Genomic DNA, 25,842 nt, shown 5'->3' on the forward strand with positions numbered 1-25,842 from the left:
AAGAAGGAAAGAGTAATATTATGTATCTTTCCGTATGAATCCTGCTGGTAAGTCAGTGAAACTGTAGATATTTCCCTAAAGGATTGCAGCAGTGCTGTGGATGAGAGGCTGAACTGCAGGGAAGTTGTTGTAATAGACCCCAACTGTCAACAGCATTTTAATCCTATCCAAAACTTCCTCCATGCGAACAATATTAATATTACTGAGTCAACATCAGATGGATATTGTGCCCTTTCTTTGATCATGGCCTACATGAGCAGCCAGATTAGTTTCAGGATATCTGAAAAAGATTTACTGAGGTGTACTAGAATAGATAACCCATCCATTCAGTAATATGGTGAAATATTATTTATTTTATTATTTATTTATTATATTTATTATTTTTTACGATTTAAAATAAATTTTAAATGTAATTTATTCCTGTGATGACAAAGATCATTTTTAGCAGCCATTATTCCATTGATATTGTATTGTCATATGATCTTCAAAAATCATTCTAATATGGTGCTAAAGAAACATTTCTCATTATTATCAACAGACTGAAAACACATGCGTGGAAATCATGATGCATTTTTCCCAGAATTTCTTGACAAATCGAAAGATGAAAAAAAACAGCATTTATTCAAAATAAATATTTTGTATCAGTATAAAAGTCTTTACTGTTCAAGTTTTGATCTATTTAATGCATTCTTGCTGAATGCCACAATTAACTTCAATAAAAATTACATATAAAATTAAATTATCTACAAACTTTTATGGAGAAACAGAAAAATCTATAATCAATGCTTGGGATTCTGTGGGTTTTACAGGATAGAAAATTCTGTCATTACTCACCCACGTCGTTCCAAACTTATAAAAACTTTTTTCATCTTCAGAACATAAATGAAGATATTTTTGATGAAATCCGAAAACTTTCTGATACATCTATAGGCAGCAACGACATAGCAACTTTCAAGGTTCACAGAGTTAGTAAAGACATCGTTAAAAAAGTCCATGTGACTCCAGTGATTCAACCTTAATGTTATGAAACGATGAGAATAACCAAACAAAAATAACTACTTTATTCAACAATTTCTTCTCGTCTGTGTCAAACTCTTACGCTTTTGACATAAAACAGTAAAAACAGTACAGGTTCTTCATCAGGACACTGAGTCGAGTTCTGATGTAGAAACTGGAAGCGCTGTACTGTTTTACTAAAAATGGGAAAATGAGATTGAAGAGAAGAAATTGTTGAATAAAGTTATTATTTTTTTTTTGTTTTTGTTAGCTGTCAATGCCCCCCCCCCTGTTTTTAAAGGCCCACTGAAATCAAAATTGAAGTTTTTTAGTTTTTAGTATGACAATGAAAGCCTTAAAGTTGCAAATAAGCTGGTGTGTTCCAAAACAATGACAAAATTCGCATTTAGGAGATATTTAATAAACATTCAAAACTTACAGTCTCTCACTTCCGTAAAACAAATTACAGATTTTGATGTCATCGTAGACTTCACCTTCTCGTCATATCTTCTGTCCAATCAAATGCTCTCTAGGATCTAAAGCCCGCCCCCTACACTGCCGAAGCTGCGGCTGAAATCGGTCAGTTTTTAAATTTTAACACATTTACTCATTTCTACATGGTGAACAGCCCATAACACACTATACATGTGACAGGAAACGATTCAGAGTAAATATGCTTTAATTTGAGGTGAATGAAGTCTGTTTTCACGTTAGTTTCACGCACCACAGCAGCTCACACAGTCTAGACCAGAGCCGTTGATTAGAGACACGCGCAGCGCGAGTCCGCGCAGACAACAAACATATCGAACCATTTGAATTCTGCACAGAATGCTGTATATCAAAGCAATGTGGAGGAGATTATGATGATAAACGGTTAGAGGAAACTGGCTTTAACAAACAGAAAGGCTTTAGTTAAACTGTAATACGGTATTATTAACGAAACGCTATTGGCTGTTACAAAAAAGGGGAGGAGCTGCTAACAGCTGGAGCCGTTTCAGGGGAAATCAAGTCAACACATTGAATAACGCGGCGCGTTTCAAGGCACTTCAGCGGGCGTTTAACGCGAGTGCGGCTGGCTTGGTTCCGAAGATGAATGAAGGTCTTACGGCTTTGGAACAACATGAGGGTGAGTAATCATTTTGTATGAACCATCCCTTTAATATACTTTTAAATAAAATACTCTTCATGTGTCAAAGTTTGACATTGGGGAAATAACTCATGGGTAATAATAACTGAAGCATGTTTAATACCAGAAATAGAGCCCTAATGAGTGTGTGTCCATCCTTTGTCATGATCCAATAACTTTCCTGCAGCACACACACACACACACAGGCCTCACCTGACCAACACCTCCACACCTGTCTGCTCTAATCAGTGCTGTGTGACAGCTATGCACCGCTGTGTGTGCGCGCATGCGTGTGTCAGGTAGACAGTGCCGTCACTTCATAAACACATGTTTTTTCCGACACGCTTCACCTCTCTCCAAACCCTATCTGTCCTGTCCTCTCACTCCTAAAATGCCTCTCTGCCTGATGCGATGAAAGCTGACAGTGGATTTCACATTGATCTCCACACACAAACGTGGCTCACAAGGCTTTGATAGGTGCTGCAATCAGCCTTATCATTGCGTTCTTTGACCTCTCTCACTCTTATTTTCGCTCAAACTATCCTGCTATATCAGCAATTTTAGACAGTGTGGATCTTTGATAAAGCTGTAGACGTTTTTTGTGAAGCCTGAATGCCAATTGGGCCCTTATACACCAAAAGTTGAAGAACTCATTGTGCTGAGGGCAAGAGTCAGAATCGTGTGAGCTAGACGCCGGGCTTCCAGCTCATTAGGTGGGCTGCAGCTTGAATCTCAAGGGTAGCATGTCAACGGTGACAGCAGGGGTTTTGTTCCATTAAAGAAAGTGTACAAAGGTAAAATACAAACATGATGTGTTGTGTGGACGTCGCTTGTAAAATAACATGTGTAAACATACTAGAGCTGCCACCAACTAAAGACTTGTAGTCGTTCGTTTAAGCCATTAGTTGACTAATTGCACATTTATATTAATTTAATGACTTAAATATATACTGGAAGGAGTACTAAACCATAATGAGCCTTAAATATAGACGTACTAGCCAATTCAGCACTCAAGCACACACGTAAAGCTTGCCGGAAAGCACAGGCAAAGGTAATGATAATGAATGTGTTGGAGCAGCGTCGCCTGCAAAGATAAAGTTGATGATGCTGACTCGCCATCTTCACTGTATAGTGGACGCGCCTTACAGAGAGATTACATAATCAAAGAGGGTTTGTTTTCCATTTAAACTGGTAGACATTTCAAGCTCATGTTCTTGAGGCATGTGGCCTCTAGTTTCGGTTCATTTTTGTGACGTGCTCCAGCTCACGGAGACTGACACGGCTGAAGAAGCATCCTCTTTCCTATCTTTGCTTTACAAAAGCTCAACATTTTATTATTGAGTTAAAGTAGACCCTGTGCAGTTTCAATTGATGATCCGTATGACTAAAAATGACAGAGTACTTTGATTTGTTTCCGCTGTTATCAGAAAATGCAAAAGACTGTGCCGGTGTCTCAATGCCATGCAGTAAGCACACTATACTTACAGCTTCCAACACTTAGAGATGTGTCTAATAATAGCACACATTTATCTCGGTTAACATTAGAGCGAGCGGCTAAGTGAAGTTCCCACTACTTACATGTTTTAAATGATAAGCCATATTTAAGGGTCGACAGATGATAGGCAAACATTTGGATTTCCTGCCCGACATACAACAAGGACCTACCACTAACGTTTTGTCCCACACGGACTAAACGACTAATGTTTAGTCGACTAGTAGGGGGCAATCCTAAAACATACACACAGGAAAATTAGAGAGAAAATTGTATGCATTGCCATGTGGTTCCTAAGTTTATAGATTTGTATTACAGGGTTAGGGGGCTGTACAAATCCCTGCACTAAGAATAGCAGCCGTATCGTTTACATCCAACAGCATCCTTGTATTTCTGAGTAAATATTGAAACAGAAACTCAAGATGTATCCGTGTGTGTGTGTGTGTGTGTATGTGTGTGTGTTTCTTTATGCATACAATGACACCCTCCAGTCTGCTGGTGTATTTTAAAGAGGACACACTTCTGTGTGACTGTATTAGCATACCAATAGAGCTCCTGTGTTGCAGAGCAGAGGAGAAAAATTGAATTGGAAGGACAAGGAAGATCAGTGCTGTCGGCTGGAAGCAACTTCATTGGATCAGAAATGTGTGCTTGTGTGTGTGTATATATTTAATAGACGGCTACCTGCGGTGAGCTGGCATGAATGCACTGATTATGCAGAACAGTCTCACCTGGACAAGTAAAAATGTGAAACAAGCACACACACACACACACATCTCACACACATATCCGTGGCCAAATACTCTACAGAACAATAAGAAAGAACAGAAAAGGGATGGTGAACATTTTGTCATTAACACACTTTCACCCTTACTACACGTGCACATTTTTATGCTTTAGAATAATCCGAGGTGCACATCTCATTAACAGCAATTTTTTATGTAAACTTCACATCTAGCACTTTTGAAGCCATGTTAAAGGACAACTCCGGTGAGAAATAAACCTAGGTGTAATTAACAGATGGTTACAGACTAGATCGTCCTCTGGGATGCGTTTTCATGGAAATCGAATGTAAAGAGTTTTATCTCTAAAAACAGATTTGCTTATAACACTAGTATATGGGGCACAGAGTAGTGAAATTAAATCACTAGTTAATACCACTAACAAGGCTCAAAATAGCCTCACACTAACACGGTAGCATAATGAGGGTCCCTACAGGCAAACTGAAGCATTGAGAACTTTGTAAGTGTACAAACAGTTCAATAAGAAGATACTTTATAAACACAGTGCTATACGCGTTTACAGACAGGCGCCATCTTGGAAAACAGTCTCGACTTGTCGAGCCACGAGCGCTGTTCTAAGTGATGAACTGTCTTAGCACAGCGCTCGTGGATCGTTTCGTTGAGACTGTTTTCCAAGATGGCGCCTGTCCGTGAACGCGTAATGCACTGTGTTTATAAAGTATCTTCTTACTGTTAGTGTGAGGCTATTTTGAGCCTTGTTAGTGGTATTAACTAGCAATTTAATTTTACTACCCTGTGCCCCTTAGACTAGTGTTATACGCTAATCTGATTTTAGAGATAAAACTATTTACATTCGATTTTCATGAAAACGCATCCCAGAGAACGATCTACTCGGAAACCATCTTGTCCTTTGTCCTTTAATAAAAACCAGAGGCAAAAGAAGTACAGAACAGAGTTGTGCAAAAGTCGGAATTGAAGAATTGGCTACCTAGATTGATCAATCTGTCCATCCATCCATCCGTCCATCCATGCATCAAAGTTTGCTTTTCTTTGACTAGGAATCTAAAAGGCATTCTCAATCCAATTCTGAATGGTGCACAACCCTGTGTCTCTGCCCTCGGACATCCATCTGTTTCAAGCTGAATTTATGCGAGACAATGTGTGAGCACTTGCAAATGCACATGCATGCTCGCTCATGTCAAAGAATGAAATCATCTGAGGAGGTAAGGAGAAGGAAAATAGAATGAAGGAGTGTGAAAGGAGAGAGAGGAGCCCCTCTGGATCTCCCCCGCTGTGTCAATGACAATCCAGCTCCTTCATCACGTAACCCTCACCTGGATCTCACACTCACACACACAGTGACTTCCTTCACCTGGATCACAGACTTCCCCGCTTCCTAGGGCTCTCTCATCTGCTCCCATCATCTCATTATCTGTCACTTTATCAGATCAAGAGTGTCTCTGTCTATTTGAGCACCGCTCCACATGCCACCCTACTGCGTTCATAATTACGCCCGAAAATTGTTCCCACCTATAGCCTTTGTCTTCTCTCCTGCTCCCTGCAATCATTTCCATGTGGTGGAAATGTAACAATCTCAATTATCATTACAACTAACACTTTCACCCCCTCATAAATCATATCAAATCATCCAGTCTCTCCCTATAGCTCATCAGGAAACTAGACATAACATTGTTTCCCTTTACTATCTTTGTAGGTATCTACTACTGACTGATAAAGGACACTTAAGTGCTGTCTATTTAGTCAACCTGTCTTGAGTGTCACATGATCCTTCAGAAATCATTCTTATATGCTGATTTGCTGCTCAAGAAATGTTGCTTATTATTACCAATGTAAAAAATAAATAATAAAAAAAGTATGTTACCTGTACAAACATTGATCTTTACATTGCTCTTAACTTCTCATCGTATTGTGCGCTGCATATAGACACTCACCAGCACATTTGGTCCGAGTGATGAGGGGTGGTCCCGGGGGTCCAGTGCCACCCTCCCCAGGTCGGGTCAGAAGAACTTTAATCTCATACTCCACATCTGGGTCCAAATGCCAGAGCTTGTAAGTCGGCGCATCCACGACGTGCGTCTCGGCCCAGTTTCCAGTGGTGGTGCGGTACTCCACCTCTTTCAGGATGATGGGGCCATCGCCGATGATGGAGTTGGCGTTTGGTTTGATCCACAAGTAGGTGGCACCAACTGCAAGAAGCTCAGGAGGAGCAATGGGTGTGGGGGGCGCTGAAGAAGAACAAGAAAGAAAGTTTACATCAGGTGAGGTTGATCCCCGAGAGCCAATAGTGATCCTTAAAAGTAATACATATTCGAATTAATTATTCAGTATTTTTGATGAATTAGATGCACATTTTTACTTTCATTAAAACCTATGAGTTAACTGAGTGAAATCATTCAGTTTGATTTGTTTGTTTCTTTTATGACACATCTTAAATTAAAATATGGGCAATTAAATATGTAAATATTCATATGCATTTGCATAAGTCATAAAATAGTTTTACCTTTCAGATAAATCTCTTTTACTGGGATTCTGCTTCGTCTGATATTTACTATTTTGATCTTGGATATTCAATTATTATCAACTAAACTGTCAAAATAAAAATGTAAATAGAATAGCTGATTTTGTACTTTACAATGATGACACTTTAAATATGAATAAAATCAAAAGCAATTTATACGTAGTTATTATAATGACCAATTAAATGTTTCTATTTCCTATAATAACACATCGGCTGATGCATCATCATTATCATGATCATCATCATGAACATGCTAAACTTATATCTATATATATTACAGTGTAAAAGTAAATCACACATTGTTCTGAAGGGTTTTTATTTTGTTTGTTTGTTTTATTTTTACAACAAAAAGCGTGTTAGCACTACTGGAACAAAATGAAGAGCAAAAGATGTGCATTTGATCTATAAATCATGTTTTTTTTTATATTCTTCATCAATAGCACACAAACTATTTATAAACTAATGCATATATCTTTACAACTATTATGATCAATACTGAGCAGCTTTAATATGTGAACAAATCTATAACAGAAGCCGTAGAACGAAAGAGACAGACATTCATGAGCCATCTCAGGAAATAATTTTTCAGCAAATTTAAAAAGTTGTTGAAAGAGCAATTAAGGGCTGTGGCGAGTAATCTCACTTCACTATTACACTGCGTTCAGCCATCATTTCATTTGCTTTTGTAGTGCAAAATGGTGAGAGGAAAATGAAGGCTGGAATTACAGTGAAGCGTGCGGCCGGAACCGCGGAGCTCATTAAGGGATATCACACAGACTTGCCTGGCCGGCAGAATTGTTAGAATAAATGGAATGAAATGTTTCCTGGTATCCCAGTTGAGAAGGTGGGCTATAGCTTTCCCCTAAACACTTAGCTAAGCTCTCTCTCTCTCTCTCTCTCTCTCTCTCTCTCTCTCTCTCTCTCTCTCTCTCTCTCTCTCTCTCTCTCTCTCTCTCTCTCTCTCCTCCATCGCTTCTAACCCACTCACATTAAATCCACTGGAGACAGCTTATGGCTTGCACTGCATTAACTTCCTGTCTCTTCCTTCTTTGTCTGACTGCCGTTGAGCACCTCAGATTTACTCAGACCTGTGAAAGGTACACAATATCCTTTGTTTCTTGACTCCTTCCTTCCTTCCTTCCTTCCTTCCTTCCTTCCTTCCTTCCTTCCTTCCTTCCTTCCTTCCTTCCTTCCTTCCTTCCTTCCTTCCTTCCTTCCTTCCTTCCTTCCTCTCGTTTTCCTCTTTTTAGGAATCTTTCCTTACCCCTTCTTCCTTCATTAATTCCCACCTTTCTGTCTCTCTTTTCTTCATTTCTTCCTTTATTCATTTATTTTATCCTTTTTTCTTAACTCCTCCCTTTCTTTTCTGCCTTTTCTTCCATTTTTCTTTATTCTTTCCCTTCACCCTTCTTAATTACGCTTAATTACGCTTGTTTTCTACCGGTTTTCCTTCTTTACTCCTTTTCCTTTTTCAATTCTTACTTTTTTCTTCCTTCTATTCTCCATTTTTCTTCCTTTCTTTCCTTTCTCTTAATTCTTTCTTCACTATTTTTCCCTTTCCTCCATCATTGCATTCTCCATTTATTCTTCTTTTATTACTTCCTTCCCCTTTCTTCCTTCATTCTGTACTTTTTTCTTCCTTTCTCACCTATTCTTCCTTTCTTTCTCCCCTTTTCTTCATTAGTTTTTCCAAAAATGTAAACATTCAAACATCAGTTCAAACATTATTGTTTTCAAAAATGTATATGTTATGTCCCTAATGTAAAGAAAGAAAACTTTTTTTTTCTTTAAAAATGTAATTAATTAACTTTATTTTTATTTCTTTACGTCATTTGTATTTCTCTCAGTTCCCGCCTTCCATCTTCTAATCGTCTTCTTGGCACTCTCTCTCAGCAGGAGAAGGGCAGACAGACACTAATCCAGGGTTAGAGGTGAGTAGCGGAGCATGAAGGGTTCATCCGAGCATGGAGGAGCCACCCAGGCCCACTCTAATGAGAGGCTGCTGTCTCTACTGTGCCATGTAATCAACTGAGCCAGATTACCAAAGCCCATTTACCCACAGCTGATAACCACTGACTCCCTCAGCTGCCCGGAAAGGATACGCTCTACCTCGGAGACGAGAGTTGAGACGTGACCCGTCAACCTCCAAAGCTTAAGAGCGTTTAGTGCTTGAAATGAAAATGAAGGTGGGGAAAATAAAAAACGATAACAGGAAGGAAAGGGGAATAATAAAAAGTAAACAGAGATTACCACAAGAAAAAAAGACAAGAAAAGTGTAAAACTTTGTATTTTTCATTTTCTGCAGAAACTATCCACCCCAAGTCTCTGACATTTAGACAAATTTCATGTAAATTTATTAATTTATCAATTTTTGCTCATTTGATAGAAGACTTGGAAGACTTGTACATGTAATAGGCCTACTTAAGCCCGATCGACCCCCTGCATCGATTGTCCGCTGTAGCTAGTCGTAGGATGTGTGTTGCACGCGTAGCCTACGATTTTTTCCAGGGTATACGTGTGCCTCTCCAAAAATGCAATAACGACAACGTAGAGCCTACGTCGCAGGTCCGAAGCAGAAATATAATATACCAGCCTTTAAGCACAGCGGTTTTAAGCATAGGGTTCAAATCCCTGACCTAACCATAAGCATGAGCCACAATTTGCTTTAGTAAGCCCCAGTAATAATGACTGCAAAACATATCAATACTTTAGTGTGAAATGAGATATTGCTCTTGGACAATGTCTTATTTATCATATGAATGAACTCCAGCATGTTGTTCATCAACGTAGCTGTCACATCTAAATTGCAATTTTGAAATAGTGCTTTTGTTCAAACCATTAATATACTTCCATCGTTTAATGCACTTTCAGCAGTCTTTATGTCAGCACATTGTCCTGGCGTGGGCATTTATGGTCCTGCAGTTGATAAACTCGGCGATTAGTGGAGTGTTTTTGGATTGCACATTTATGATTGCAGCTGGATTGAAATGAGGTTTGGATGCTGTTGATGGCTGGCTGAATCTTGATGATTGCTTGTTGATGATTGGCTGAGTGTTATTGTACTCCGGATGATTGACCAACTATTTTGAGCTTCCAGCCCTGATGATGTGTATATATAATGTGGTTGCTGATTAGCATAGTGGTTTGATGCTAGACAGATCAACAGATGTTCAATATGGGAATGTTAAATATCTGATATCCATTAACTTCTTGTAGTGCCATTCAGGTCACTTATTGCTTGTAGGATGAAGCAAAAGTTTTGATAAAGAAATAAGATATGTTAGTATCATGACGAACACAACTAATAATTGAAAATGTGGGAAGATAGCGAGGGAGTGGTTTTGCGAGGCTTCAGTTCATCTCAGCTACTTTTAAAGTTTTAAATTCTCCGGTTCTGATGTCAGTATATTCTCTCAAATAGTGATACACGCAAGATGAGAATACATTTGGAAATATGCTAGGCTTAGACAAACTAGACACAAACAGTGCAGCACACACTGTAAAAAAAATACCCGTAAAAAAACGGAAATATTCCGGCAGCTGGGGCGCCAGAAAAAAACTGTAAAATAACAGAAAATAACCAACACGTAAAAAAACGGAAATATTCCGGCAGCTGGGGCGCCAGAAAAAAACTGTAAAATAACAGAAAATAACCAACCCGTAAAAAAACGGAAATATTCCGGCAGCTGGGGCGCCAGAAAAAAACTGTAAAATAACCAACACGTAAAAAAACGGAAATATTCCGGCAGCTGGGGCGCCAGAAAAAAACTGTAAAATAACCAACACGTAAAAAAACGGAAATATTCCGGCAGCTGGGGCGCCAGAAAAAAACTGTAAAATAACAGAAAATAACCAACACGTAAAAAAACGGAAATATTCCGGCAGCTGGGGCGCCAGAAAAAAACTGTAAAATAACAGAAAATAACCAACACGTAAAAAAACGGAAATATTCTGGCAGCTGGGGCGCCAGAAAAAAACTGTAAAATAACCAACACGTAAAATTACAGTAATTTTCCATAGTTCAAAATACAGGTTTTATCTGTCATTTATATGAGTTTCTATATTTAAACAAGAAAATTCTGTAAAAAAATAAGGATTACAAATTGTGGAAAATTATGTAAAAACTATGAAATTACCAATTAGATTGAACATTGCTACAACTCAAATAACCACCCTAGAGTGCAAAAGATTGTTTTTGTAGTTTTTATTTAAAAAATTGAACTTTAAAGTTGTTTTAAAATAGTAATGTGATCACAATATAGTTTGTTCATAATGACCACAATATACCTATATAAAAAGTTATATCATAACTGCAAAAATATTAAAAAAACAAAGCAGCATACCAATAATAAAATTTGTTCATGACTTCAACACTTTAACAATATAACAATTAGTTCATAACTACAACAATACAATTTTTTTTTATAATAACTGCAACAATGTAAGATATTGTACAATAGCAATTTGTTATACACATATATGGCGAAAAAGTGGATTTGTCTCATCAACAGATGAGTCATGAAAATAAAATAATTAAATCACGAAAACAAAGTCTGTAACACTCAAGAATTTCTCTATGGCAATAAAGAGAGATTTGACACGCTTACGAAAGTTTTTACTCCATCCATCCATAATCCACAATTTTGCTCATCAACGAAAGAACCTTTAGACTGACTGCCAGTTCCTTTCTTGACGTGTTCTTCTATCTCGACTTTTGATCCCGTCTCGGGGTTTATCTTGAAAAGGCATCTGTGAGAGAGAAAAGAAACCTCAGTAATAAATCATTGAGTGTATGTGAGGATGCGCGAGTCTAAGTGAGGATGCGCATGTGAGTGTATGTGAGGATGCGGGTGAGTGTATGTGAGGATGCGGGTGAGTGTATGTGAGGATGCGCGTGAGTGTAAGTGAGGATGCGCGTGAGTGTAAGTGAGGATGCGCGTGAGTGTAAGTGAGGATGCGCGTGAGTAAGTGAGGATGCGTATGAGTGTAAGTGAGGATGCGCGAGTCTAAGTGAGGATGCGCGTGAGTGTAAGTGAGGATGCGCGTGAGTGTAAGTGAGGATGCGCGAGTCTAAGTGAGGATGCGCGAGTCTAAGTGAGGATGCGCGAGTCTAAGTGAGGATGCGCATGTGAGTGTATGTGAGGATGAGCGTGAGTGTAAGTGAGGATGCGTATGAGTGTAAGTGAGGATGCGCGAGTCTAAGTGAGGATGCGCGTGAGTGTAAGTGAGGATGCGCGTGAGTGTAAGTGAGGATGTGCGTGAGTGTAAGTGAGGATGCGCGCGAGTGTAAGTGAGGATGCGCGCGAGTGTAAGTGAGGATGCGCGAGTCTAAGTGAGGATGCGCGAGTCTAAGTGAGGATGCGCGCGAGTGTAAGTGAGGATGCGCGAGTCTAAGTGAGGATGCGCGAGTCTAAGTGAGGATGCGCGTGAGTGTAAGTGAGGATGCGCGTGAGTGTAAGTGAGGATGCGCGTGAGTAAGTGAGGATGCGCGCGAGTGTAAGTGAGGATGCGCGCGAGTGTAAGTGAGGATGCGCGTGAGTGTAAGTGAGGATGCGCATGAGTGTAAGTGAGGATTCGCGTGAGTGTAAGTGAGGATGCGCGAGTCTAAGTGAGGATGCGCATGAGTGTAAGTGAGGATTCGCGTGAGTGTAAGTGAGGATGCGCGAGTGTAAGTGAGGATGCGCGCGAGTGTAAGTGAGGATGCGCGTGAGTGTAAGTGAGGATGCGCATGAGTGTAAGTGAGGATTCGCGTGAGTGTAAGTGAGGATGCGCGAGTCTAAGTGAGGATGCGCGTGTGAGTGTATGTGAGGATGCGCGAGTCTAAGTGAGGATGCGCATGTGAGTGTATGTGAGGATGCGCGTGAGTGTAAGTGAGGATGCGTATGAGTGTAAGTGAGGATGCGCGAGTCTAAGTGAGGATGCGCGTGAGTAAGTGAGGATGCGCGCGAGTGTAAGTGAGGATGCGCGCGAGTGTAAGTGAGGATGCGCGCGAGTGTAAGTGAGGATGCGCGTGAGTGTAAGTGAGGATGCGCGCGAGTGTAAGTGAGGATGCGCGTGAGTGTAAGTGAGGATGCGCATGAGTGTAAGTGAGGATTCGCGTGAGGTTAAGTGAGGATGTGCGAGTCTAAGTGAGGATGCGCGTGAGTGTAAGTGAGGATGCGCGTGAGTGTAAGTGAGGATGGGCGCGAGTGTAAGTGAGGATGCGCGCGAGTGTAAGTGAGGATGCGCGCGAGTGTAAGTGAGGATGCGCGCGAGTGTAAGTGAGGATGCGCGTGAGAGTAAGTGAGGATGCGCGCGAGTGTAAGTGAGGATGCGCGCGAGTGTAAGTGAGGATGCGCGCGAGTGTAAGTGAGGATGCGCGCGAGTGTAAGTGAGGATGCGCGTGAGTGTAAGTGAGGATGCGCATGAGTGTAAGTGAGGATTCGCGTGAGTGTAAGTGAGGATGCGCGAGTCTAAGTGAGGATGCGCGTGTGAGTGTATGTGAGGATGCGCGAGTCTAAGTGAGGATGCGCATGTGAGTGTATGTGAGGATGCGCGTGAGTGTAAGTGAGGATGCGTATGAGTGTAAGTGAGGATGCGCGAGTCTAAGTGAGGATGCGCGTGTGAGTGTAAGTGAGGATGCGCGTGAGTGTAAGTGAGGATGCGCGTGAGTGTAAGTGAGGATGCGTGTGAGTGTATGTGAGGATGCGCGTGAGTGTAAGTGAGGATGCGTATGAGTGTAAGTGAGGATGCGCGTGTGAGTGTATGTGAGGATGCGCGTGAGTGTAAGTGAGGATGCGCGTGAGTGAGGATGCGTATGAGTGTAAGTGAGGATGCGGGTGAGTGTATGTGAGGATGCGCGTGTGAGTGTATGTGAGGATGCGCGTGTGAGTGTATGTGAGGATGCGCGTGTGAGTGTATGTGAGGATGCGCGAGTCTAAGTGAGGATGCGCATGTGAGTGTATGTGAGGATGCGCGAGTCTAAGTGAGGATGCGCGTGAGTGTAAGTGAGGATGCGCGTGAGTGTAAGTGAGGATGCGCGTGAGTAAGTGAGGATGCGCGTGAGTAAGTGAGGATGCGCGCGAGTGTAAGTGAGGATGCGCGCGAGTGTAAGTGAGGATGCGCGCAAGTGTAAGTGAGGATGCACGCGAGTGTAAGTGAGGATGCGCGTGAGTGTAAGTGAGGATGCGCGTGAGTGTAAGTGAGGATGCGCGTGAGTGTATGTGAGGATGCGTGTGAGTGTATGTGAGGATGCGCGTGAGTGTATGTGAGGATGCGCGTGAGTGTAAGTGAGGATGCGCGTGAGTAAGTGAGGATGCGTATGAGTGTAAGTGAGGATGCTCGAGTCTAAGTGAGGATGCGCGTGTGAGTGTATGTGAGGATGCGCGAGTCTAAGTGAGGATGCGCATGTGAGTGTATGTGAGGATGCGCGAGTCTAAGTGAGGATGCGCGTGAGTGTAAGTGAGGATGCCCGTGAGTGTAAGTGAGGATGCGCGTGAGTGTAAGTGAGGATGCGCGTGAGTGTAAGTGAGGATGCGCGCGAGTCTAAGTGAGGATGCGCGAGTCTAAGTGAGGATGCGCATGTGAGTGTATGTGAGGATGCGCGTGAGTGTAAGTGAGGATGCACGTGAGTGTAAGTGAGGATGCGCGTGAGTGTAAGTGAGGATGCGCGTGAGTGTAAGTGAGGATGCGCGTGAGTGTAAGTGAGGATGCGCGTGAGTGTATGTGAGGATGCGCGTGAGTGTATGTGAGGATGCGCGTGAGTGTAAGTGAGGATGCGCGTGAGTAAGTGAGGATGCGTATGAGTGTAAGTGAGGATGCTCGAGTCTAAGTGAGGATGCGCGTGAGTGTATGTGAGGATGCGCGAGTCTAAGTGAGGATGCGCATGTGAGTGTATGTGAGGATGCGCGAGTCTAAGTGAGGATGCGCATGTGAGTGTATGTGAGGATGCGCGAGTCTAAGTGAGGATGCGCGTAAGTGTAAGTGAGGATGCGCGTGAGTGTAAGTGAGGATGCGCGTGAGTGTAAGTCAGGATGCGCGTGAGTAAGTGAGGATGCGCGCGAGTGTAAGTGAGGATGCGCGCGAGTGTAAGTGAGGATGCGCGTGTGAGTGTATGTGAGGATGCGCGAGTCTAAGTGAGGATGCGCGTGAGTGTAAGTGAGGATGCGCGTGAGTGTAAGTGAGGATGCGCGTGAGTGTAAGTGAGGATGCGCGTGAGTAAGTGAGGATGCGCGTGAGTGTAAGTGAGGATGCGCGTGAGTGTAAGTGAGGATGCGCGCGAGTGTAAGTGAGGATGCGCGCGAGTGTAAGTGAGGATGCGCGTGAGTGTATGTGAGGATGCGCGTGAGTGTAAGTGAGGATGCGCGTGAGTAAGTGAGAATGCGCGCTAGTGTAAGTGAGGATGCGCGAGTCTAAGTGAGGATGCGCGAGTCTAAGTGAGGATGCACGTGAGTGTAAGTGAGGATGCACGTGAGTGTAAGTGAGGATGCGCGTGAGTGTATGTGAGGATGAGCGTGAGTGTATGTGAGGATGCGCGTGAGTGTAAGTGAGGATGCACGTGAGTGTAAGTGAGGATGCGCGTGAGTGTATGTGAGGATGAGCGTGAGTGTATGTGAGGATGCGCGTGAGTGTAAGTGAGGATGCGCGTGAGTGTATGTGAGGATGCGCGTGAGTGTATGTGAGGATGCGCGTGAGTGTAAGTGAGGATGCGCGTGAGTGTAAGTGAGGATGCGCGTGAGTGTAAGTGAGGATGCGCATGAGTGTAAGTGAGGATGCGCGTGAGTGTATGTGAGGATGCGCGTGAGTGTAAGTGAGGATGCGCGTGAGTGTAAGTGAGGATGCGCGTGAGTGTATGTGAGGATGCGCGTGAGTGTAAGTGAGGATGCGCGCGTGAGTGTAAGTGAGGATGCGCGTGAGTGTATGTGAGGATGCGCGTGAGTGTATGTGAGGATGCGCGTGAGTGTAAGTGAGGATGCGCGTAAGTGTAAGTGAGGATGCGTATGAGTGTAAGTGAGGATGCGCGTGTGAGTGTATGTGAGGATGCGCGTGAGTCTAATGCTGTGTTCACACCGCACGCGAATGACACAATTTGCACGAGTGATTTCCATGTTAAGTCAATGCAGCGACGCGAATAGGCATTCTGCGGCGCGAATGACGCGGCAATGATCACACGAATTGAGCGTTTTGAACGAGTGATTCGCGCGAATCGCTCAAGTTGAAAAATCTGAACTTTGGCGGATATTCGCGCCGCGTTAACCAATGAGGAGCCTGCTTACTGCTGTCACGTGGTGAAGTGACGGATGGGAAACCCATAGGGGAAACCCTGAGGCCAGAGTAATTTAAAAATACTACTGTATTGTGTCACAAAATGTAGTTTTAATAGTTTTTCAGGCGAGAATGTAGTTGTTTAAAGCTCAAATATGTGATTTATTTATTAAGAGAGCTCCTATTTGAAAATTTGATCTGGTGTTTTCGGAGGTGTGAGACCCAGGCGATCACCGGAGCTCAGCGCTCATCAACCTCGGTGAGAGCAGCCTTAACTCGGCTAGTCCTTCTGCCGACTGCCGCTGCCTGGCAGAACCCCCTCCCATGACGCGAATTCGCGTCTGTTGTGTAGTGAATGTCACACGCGAATGAAGCGAATTTCACGCGCGAATGGATTTAAATTGTTCACACGTCCATCTTCGCGCGAATAGCGCGATATATTCGCGTCATTCGCGTGCGGTGTGAACACAGCATAAGTGAGGATGCGCGGGAGTGTAAGTGAGGATGCGCGTGAGTGTAAGTGAGGATGCGCGTGAGTGTAAGTGAGGATGCGCGTGAGTGTAAGTGAGGATGCGCGCGTGAGTGTATGTGAGGATGCGCGTGAGTGTAAGTGAGGATGCGCGTGAGTGTAAGTGAGGATGCGCGTAAGTGTAAGTGAGGATGCACGTGAGTGTAAGTGAGGATGCGCGCGTGAGTGTAAGTGAGGATGCGCGCGTGAGTGTAAGTGAGGATGCGCGCGTGAGTGTAAGTGAGGATGCGCGCGTGAGTGTAAGTGAGGATGCGCGTGAGTGTAAGTGAGGATGCGCGCGTGAGTGTATGTGAGGATGCGCGTGAGTGTAAGTGAGGATGCGCGTGTGAGTGTAAGTGAGGATGCGCGTGAGTGTAAGTGAGGATGCGCGCGTGAGTGTAAGTGAGGATGCACGTAAGTGTAAGTGAGGATGCGCGCGTGAGTGTAAGTGAGGATGCGCGCGTGAGTGTAAGTGAGGATGCGCGCGTGAGTGTAAGTGAGGATGCGCGCGTGAGTGTATGTGAGGATGCGCGTGAGTGTATGTGAGGATGCGCGCGAGTGTATGTGAGGATGCGCGCGTGAGTGTATGTGAGGATGCGCGCGTGAGTGTATGCGCGTGAGTGTTTGTGAGGATGCGCGTGTGAGTGTATGTGAGGATGCGAACCCTACAAATTCTTTACATATAAATGCAATGAATGTATATTGTATAAATTAATACAATAAATGTATTATGACATCATCATTTCCCAAAAATTACTATATAGTACACCATGTACTCACCAGAAAGGGACATTCTATCAAGAATGCCACGGGATGCATTTGAGTTGCTTGAAGGGCTATCAGACATCACTTTGACCTTAATAAAGCACATAATACAAGACTCATGTTGAGTAATATATTTTGCAAGAGTAATACACATCCGGTAAAATCATATAAACAAATAATTGATTTCTTAATTGATTGCTTATTTTCTTATTAAGGGTTAGTTAATACAAAAATTCAGTCATTAATTATTCCTGAACACAAAGGAAGATATTTAAAGAATATTTGTAACCAAGCAGATCCATGCAGCCATAGTCTTTTTTCAGAGACTTATGAAGCATGTCATGCAACATGCATATAAGTTAGGTAATGTGGCTCATTTCTGTGTAGTGCTTGATGTTAACGTTATATAACCTTTTAGTTTTCACTGAAACACTACAACTACAACAAGTGTAATCTGCAAACATATTTACATGGTGCAACAACGATCACCTTTCTTCCTGATCTTGGCTCTGGCAGCTCTCAACTTATCTGCAGGGAGAGACAAAAACAAGCATGTAACGTTAAGTGTATGGGACATGTCGACGAAACAGCGAGATTTTTTCCGTTGGCGGCTTTTTGTCAAATACAGGGTTGCCAACTCTCACGCATTTGGCGTGATACTCACGCTTTCAGGCTCTGTCTCACGCTCTCACTCCGCCCAACTCAATCTCACGCCAAATTGCCAAACCTGCTTTTGATATTAAACAAAGCTATAAGCTTTAATTTTTTTTAATGTGTTTTAATGAAATTCAAACAATAAATAGCGTTTTGGCGCTAATGTGGCATAATGTTAAAGCCAGAGTCGTTGAAAAGTGGAGTTGCACGCTCTCGTCTCCCTGCGGTGCGCGCTGGTCACGTGGCCCATGAGCGCTCAATACTTCTAGCGCCGTGCCAATGAATTTAAATGGCTTAAGCGGATACACAACAGTTTCACTATACAGATGTTTGCTGCAAGTTTTGGTAAACAGTACAGCATAGTGTTAGTGTGTATTGATTATTAAGTCAGCCATATTTACAGGATCGTTTTATTATGGAGAGTGATAGAGATTCAACATAGTTAACATTAATGTTATTCTTGTATTTATCCCTCAGGTATTCCTTACTAATAGGTCACACTCATACTCATTAAATTATATTTATTGAATATTTTGAGGAGATCTTTTGGTACTAAATACTATTTGTGCAACAATTATTGCCAATAAATGACCACTTAAAATATTTTTCTTCTAATATTTGTATTTCTTCTAAAATTTATATTACAATTAGTGTAGTAATTAATATTAAAATAGAGAATTCCAATTCAAAGAGGCAAATTAGAGTCATTTTGTGGCTAAAAAATATTAATGTTTATTTGTAATGCCATTAGGTGCCTTATGGCTCTTTAATAAATATACATGTATCTAATCTAGTTGCTCAAAAATATATTGCAGTCTTTGCATTCTAATAAATATTTAGATATGATGATCAAACACTAGATTTCTTTAAATGTGAAATTTCAAAACTTAAATAACTTGCATCCTAATATTTTTAATGAATAATGATACTTATATAAGCAGTCACAAGTGAATATTAAGGAATGGCACATATAATTTGACCCAAGAAATGTTTAAACTAGTGCCAAAACAAACATATTATTATGTACAGTATATATACTAGATATAAACTGATACTGAATCAAGATCAAAAGCACCCCCCCCCCCCCGCGCCCTCTAAAAATCTCACTCCAACCTAAACTTAAAAGTTGGCAACCCTGCAAATAATGTTTCCCTAAGGTGAAAAACGGCATTTTTGAGCTTAGACGACGTCTACAACTGACTACTTGTAAGTTATATAGTCGGATGTATGCGTCGTCTAAGCTTAAAAAATGCCGTTTTTCACCTGAGGTAAACTTATTGCCAAACAGCCGTCGACGGGAAAAAAAATCGCCCTATTTCGTCGACGGCATTTTTGAGCTTTTAGACGACGGAAAAATAGCATTTGGTAACAAAATGCAACAGAAAGCTAAAACGAAAACTATAAAGTAAGTTAAGATACAATCCAGCTAAAAGAAGGAAAAAATAACGTTACACGGTACCATCACCTGAAGCCTTAACATTAACGTTATAAAGTTTAAACATTATAAAGAATTTAAATCATTACGTTAACGGGCTGAGCCCACGTTTAATATAAACACAGTCAACAGGATTCAAAGCGGTAAAACATTTTTTTAAAAAAATTTAAAATACATGCACTTTACCTGTTTATTTGCGCCTCACATCATCCAAGATTGACGGGCCACGGCAAACAAAGCTGAAGGTCAAGTGAATCCTGTCGCACGCGCAGTTGCCCCACTGTGTGCTTAGAAGGGAATGTATCCTTGCGCCAAGGCGGGAATTCCTTCGGTTCGACTTCGAATATTTAAAATCTTTATGACTGTCATTTAAATATCATCTTACTTAAAGTAAGAAAGTGTTATTATATTATTTTATTTTACGTTATTATGAAAATAAATGCGTAATAAAACACCAAACGCAGCAGACATAGGCTTACTTTTGACAAGCGGAACAAGATGTGATCAGTTGCAGTAGTGATGGAAGTCTGTTAACTTCAAAGACTGATTTACCCGATTTACCAGCTCTTTTACGCAAACACGAAATGACGTGCATACACACATTATTATATTATTAAATAATCTTATAATTATTTAAAAAGCAAATAATTAAACTAAAAGACAAATTCCATAAACCTTCTTTTTTCATTTCTATAAAAGGTAGGCTACATATATACTCATCTATTAATTAATGTTATGTAAATATACATTATTTTTGAATGTATTAAAATGTGTTTTATTAATTATATAATATTATACAAATATTAAACTATATAATATAAAAATATTATTTCTGAAGTGTTGATACATTTGCATATGTAGGCCAATTCCAGTGTTTATGTGAAAAACTAAATAAATAATTATATATATATATATATATATATATATATATATATATATATATATATATATATATATATATATATATATATATATATATATATATATATATATATATATATATACATACACACACACACACACACACACACACACACACACACACACAAATGTTGAATGACTGCTTAGCCTATTTCTATACATTAATTTCCTTTTTTCTATTTTTACAGAAAAAATCTGTAAAATATTAATCAAACTTATGTAAAAATACAGAAATTTCCTCTTAAAAAATGGAAATTTGATGTAATACCAAAATACAAGCAATTTCCGTAAATAGTCAAAATATAAATTACAGCAAATATCTGTAAAACAACAGGCATTTCACTGTATAATGAAAAAACAGGAAAATTCTGTAAAAGAATACAGACTATTACCGTAAAATTACGTGTTTTTTTACAGTATACATTCATTTCCTTTTTTCTATTTTTACAGAAAAAAATCTGTAAAATATTAATCAAACTTATGTAAAAATACAGAAATTTCCTCTTAAAAAAACGGAAATTTGATGTAATACCAAAATACAAGGAATTCCCGTAAATTTAATAGCCAAAATATAAATTACAGCAAATATCTGTAAAATAACAAGCATTTCACTGTATAATGAAAAAAATAGGAAAATTCTGTTAAAAAAATACAGACTATTACCGTAAAATTACGTGTTTTTTTACAGTATACATTAATTTCCTTTTTTCTATTTTTACAGAAAAAATCTGTAAAATATTGATCAAACTTATGTAAAAATACAGAAATTTCCTCTTAAAAAACGGAAATTTGATGTAATACCAAAATACAAGGAATTCCCGTAAATTTAATAGTCAAAATATAAATTACAGCAAATATCTGTAAAACAACAGGCATTTCACTGTATAATGAAAAAACAGGAAAATTCAGTTAAAAAATACAGACTATTACCGTAAAATTACGTGTTTTTTTTACAGTGCAGTATGGATACAGATAACAAAAGGAGCATTACCCATTCACCAGGGGGCCCTTTCACTCCAGAAAAAACCCATTTCCTACAGACATAAGAGGTTTCCTGCACACACTATTTATTATTTCAAGTGAAGTAGTTCGTGTGTGTGAGAGAGCTCAATCCTAAACACACTCTCACATCTTTTCTTATCAAATTCCTTGATAGGGAAAGTTCATTCCCATTTCCACTGATACTTTGCCATACATTCAGGAATATTAGCAGCAATGTGATTACTGGAGTCGGCTCGAAGCCCCGTGCAGGTGTGTTTGTGTCCATGTGGCCAAGCACCCCTGTAATTGTATCCTTTATCACTTGTGTCCGCAGGGAGGTTTTAAAACCATCTGGATTTACGAGAAATCTCCAGAAATCCCACCCCGCTATCTGATCAAAGCCCACCGGGTCTGTCTGATAGCGGAGCTGGGGGAAAGAGAGAGAGAGAGAGAGATGAGCTTCACCGTTAAATGGGAGTTTGTAGCTGTGAAACAACAATAATTGCAATATGGTTTTTCACCTGTCGGAACAACCAATTCAACAGAGGCCAAAAACCAAGAGCGAGATAGAGAATATGGCTACAGTATGAGCAAGTTAGATTAATAGCCACATTTCCACTGATGCATAAACTGGAGCATACGCATGTACGCGTGTTATTTTGTTTACAATGTGGCAATGAAATGATGCATATTCCTGGTCTTATTGTGAAAAATTCATTGGTGCACAAAAAACATACATAAAGTTTGGGGTCAAAAAGATGTTTAAGCATCTTGAAAAATCCAACATGATGTTTAATATTTTATATATATATATATATATTTAATAAATAAAATAAATAATATATATTATAAAAAATAAAAATAAAAAAATTTATATATATATATATATATACATACACTTTTTTATCAGAAAAATAGCATAAACAGAAATATTGTGAAATACTATTACAATTAAAAAATCTATTTCTTTTCTAATCTAATCTATTCTTTTTTTTTTTTTTTTTTTGCATTACTACTTCAGTCTTTAGTGTCACACAGTCCTTCAGAAATCATTATAATATGATGATTTTCTGCTAAAAATGTTTTATGAGTGTCCATAGTAGTTGCCTTAGAAGGCAGCTATATAAGTAGGTAGCTCACTAGGTTTTGGAACAGAGCTTGAGTGTGTTTTCAGGATATGAATAGAAATACAGCTCGAGCATGTAGAATTTCCACACAATTCTGTTTGCCAACATCCCTGGTCTGTGTGCATTATTTGAGAGAGGTGTTTATGTGTGTGATGGTGATGCACCGAGTTATCTACACACAGACAGAGAGAAGTATTAGTGAAGGATTGTGTGTGTGTGTGTGTGTGTGTGTGTGTGTGTGTGTGTGTGTGTGTGTGTGTGCGTGTGTGTGTGTGTGTGTGTGTGTGTGTGTGTGTGTGTGTGTGTGTGTCCGTAGACTGTCTGCGAGTGGGCTTCACTACAGAGATGGATTAGAGCGCAGTAATACTACAGCCCAGATAAGCAGGAGCCGAGGAGTTAGCACTTCAAACACTCGCAGCCACTTTATTTGTCTGTGTGAATATTTATTTATTTAGTTTGATGCACTGCACTCCAAGTACCCGGCACTTCAAAGAATACGCCACATTGAAATACATAGCTCTTCCATAGAATCTCCATGTTGTAGGAATACAGTAGTTCTGTTCCTAAACCTAGTAAGATGTCTACCTAGATAGCATTTTAAGTCGTTGTAGGTGATCTCCCGATACAAAGGCTGCAGAGAGAGTATAAGGAATAGGAGATGGATCACTTGTAGAAAAATAAATGGGAAGAATCAATATGACATTTTGACACTAAATATGGCGGCTGTATAAATGCAAGTTATTACTTTCAGTTAAAAAAGCCCATGTTTTTCTCTAGAATACACTGAAAGTTATATGATTCATTTATTATAAAACTGTTGTCAGATGTTGTTGCTCAACTGTATTATTTGATTGAAATAAACAGTGAATGAGATTGTGGCTTTTCTTCGTGCTGTACTTGTATGCATCTTACCTAAGTAGAAAATAGTGGAGAAGGCTGCAGAGTGAAATGACTTAAACTCTGAGGACCCTGTACAGGGACGGGAATGGCATCGTCATGTATATACTTTCCATTTTAAATGTCTGTGGAGGAGCTATGATGTCATATGTCGTACCATTTGAAAGCATCACTTTTTTTTTTTTTTTACGAAAAACACATTGCCAGCTTTTTTATTTTAAAGTTGTTTTTTGATAATTTTCACAAAAATATAATATCCCATAGAATAATTTGCTTATCATTTTAAATGAATATCTGAGCATGCAATATATCAAAAGATAGACCAGACCCTCTTCTTTAAAACTTTTTTTTTTTTAATATTCCATCTTCATGCATTCCTTTTTTATCAGCACTTAAATATAGGTATGTTTAAAAAAAAAAAAGGAACAATTTGAACAAAAGAACTGAGAAAAAAAGCTGAGAAAAATCTAATTTTTGTCAAATACTACGTCCAGATCTGATTCAGAGCGATCAGCGAACACAGATGTAGTCCATCAACACCCTAATGCTCCACAGTCCTGTATCTCGTACTGGGTCCACATTCCATTCATTAACATTAGATAGTTTTGATTTATATGATGTTTAATGTTGATGATCACGTTATTTTACAAATGCATCTGCTTACAGAAGATTGCTTGTTTTGTTTTTTTGCATCTTCTTCACCAGTGTTTTGATCAGGAGATTCAGTACTCATTCAGAAGATGCATAATAGCGCCCCCTAGCAGCTAACAGTAAAAACACGGAAAATTCTGTGTTTGGCAGGGAAACAGTTAAAGCCCCCTCAGCGAAGGAGTTAATTCAACAGTATTGCATTATTAGCTTAGCATCATTCTAATCTCAAGGTCAAGAAATCAGTTGTGAGTAAAGTTGTATTGTTTGTGTAGTTATTACACCTTTGTAGAGCACTTCAAATTGGCCCAAAACATATACAGTGCTGCTTGAAAGTTTGTGGACCCCTTGCAGAATCTGTGAAAATGTGAATTAGTAGGCCATGACGAAGCTGGAGTGACCTCTCCAGGGTGCAAGCCAGGGTGGGCTGATGTAAAAAGGAGGACAAGCTAGTCCCCCTCTCTACACTGTTGGTGGGCCCAAAAGAGCATCAGAGGACGGGACAGATTGACACCAACAGTGTTGCAAGAGTTGCCGGAACATTTTTAGGACAACTCTTTGTCTGGCCTCTCAGCTGGGGCCAATTTACCCAGTGTGACCATACCAGGAGCTTAAAGGGGTAAGGAATTGAGAAATCTACTTTCCCTTGAGCTTTTGATATATAAAAGTTAATGATAAAATAAGATTATCTTGTACGTTTCAGAGCTGTACATTTCTTGTACATTTCCTTCAAAGAAAAGCTTTTATAGACACCAGGCCCAGAAAATGATCATGAGCTTCATTCTTCTGTCATAGAGCTACAAGACACACCTCAACAGAACGTCTAATTCAGTAGCCCCGTCCACCGACTCATGGAGCTGATCGGATTACAAGCCAGCAGCAATAAACATGTGGAAGAAGATAGCAAGATATTGAGGAAGAACACAGTCGCTGCATAAGCTTCCTTTGGATCCTAATATTAGGAATGTGTGATACTTCATTTATATTTAATTAAGTTCCAGCTCACGTGGGGAAGAACGTTTGTGTGTTCGCTTAATTTCACTGCCGAAACTAGATTTGTAAACAAGTTCTGGATGTGCCGACACAATATTGTGCCTTCTATATTGGATCCGACAGGAATGGTGCAACAAACTTATGTTAGAAAAACGTCTTTTTATATGTAATAGTACTAGTCCCGCGGCTGTACCAGACCAAAACTAGGGCTGTGTTGAAAAAAATCGATTCGCCAATTCTGAATCGATTTTCATATTAATTTCTAAAGATCGATCCGTAACTCAGAGGATCGATTTAATAATAGGCCTACATTGAATTTTTAAATTTGCCGTGTCATTGAATTCACGCGTGCGCGCGAGGTGGAAGGACATTAACACTATGAACATGGCAGCTTTGAAAACTCCAGAAACGCTGCGGACAGAGAATACTGGCTGGCATTTTCAATTGTTTTCAATGAGAGCGCCACGTTTTTAGAACGCCTGGAGCGCACCGAGGCGCTGAGCGAGTAGGATTTTCCGTATCATAACAACAAGCAAGTCTCAACTGAGGAGAAAAAACGCTGCCTGCCAAAACGCTCTCAAGCGCTCACAGCGGGGAGTTTTCAGCTGGCTAAAAACGCTGTGGTGGACACACAGCCTAACGTTATACCGCCGTCATCGTGCTGAAGAACACAGCCGTTCTCACTGCAGCGCGCTCTTACTGCCAAAGAAGTTGTAATGGCTGCGTTGTCATGACGGCGCGCGACAGCACAGCTCCACAGTGCGCGTTCGCTGA

The 25,842-nt window shown here is 40.4% G+C and overlaps 1 protein-coding gene across 15 annotated transcripts in view; it reads right to left on the reverse strand.

The window, feature by feature from the left end:
• ptprt (protein tyrosine phosphatase receptor type T) overlaps window positions 1-25,842 on the reverse strand; it is a 318,020-nt gene that overhangs the window by 161,995 nt on the left and 130,183 nt on the right. For all 15 annotated transcript variants that reach the window (XM_067460396.1, XM_067460402.1, XM_067460403.1 and 12 more), the window contains exon 7: window positions 6,310-6,603. In XM_067460396.1, coding sequence (XP_067316497.1) covers window positions 6,310-6,603 — 294 coding nt within the window. The remainder of the gene's footprint in view (window positions 1-6,309; window positions 6,604-25,842) is intronic.

This window comes from Pseudorasbora parva, chromosome 12, assembly GCF_024679245.1.
Source record: "Pseudorasbora parva isolate DD20220531a chromosome 12, ASM2467924v1, whole genome shotgun sequence".
Classification (NCBI taxonomy): domain Eukaryota; kingdom Metazoa; phylum Chordata; class Actinopteri; order Cypriniformes; family Gobionidae; genus Pseudorasbora; species Pseudorasbora parva.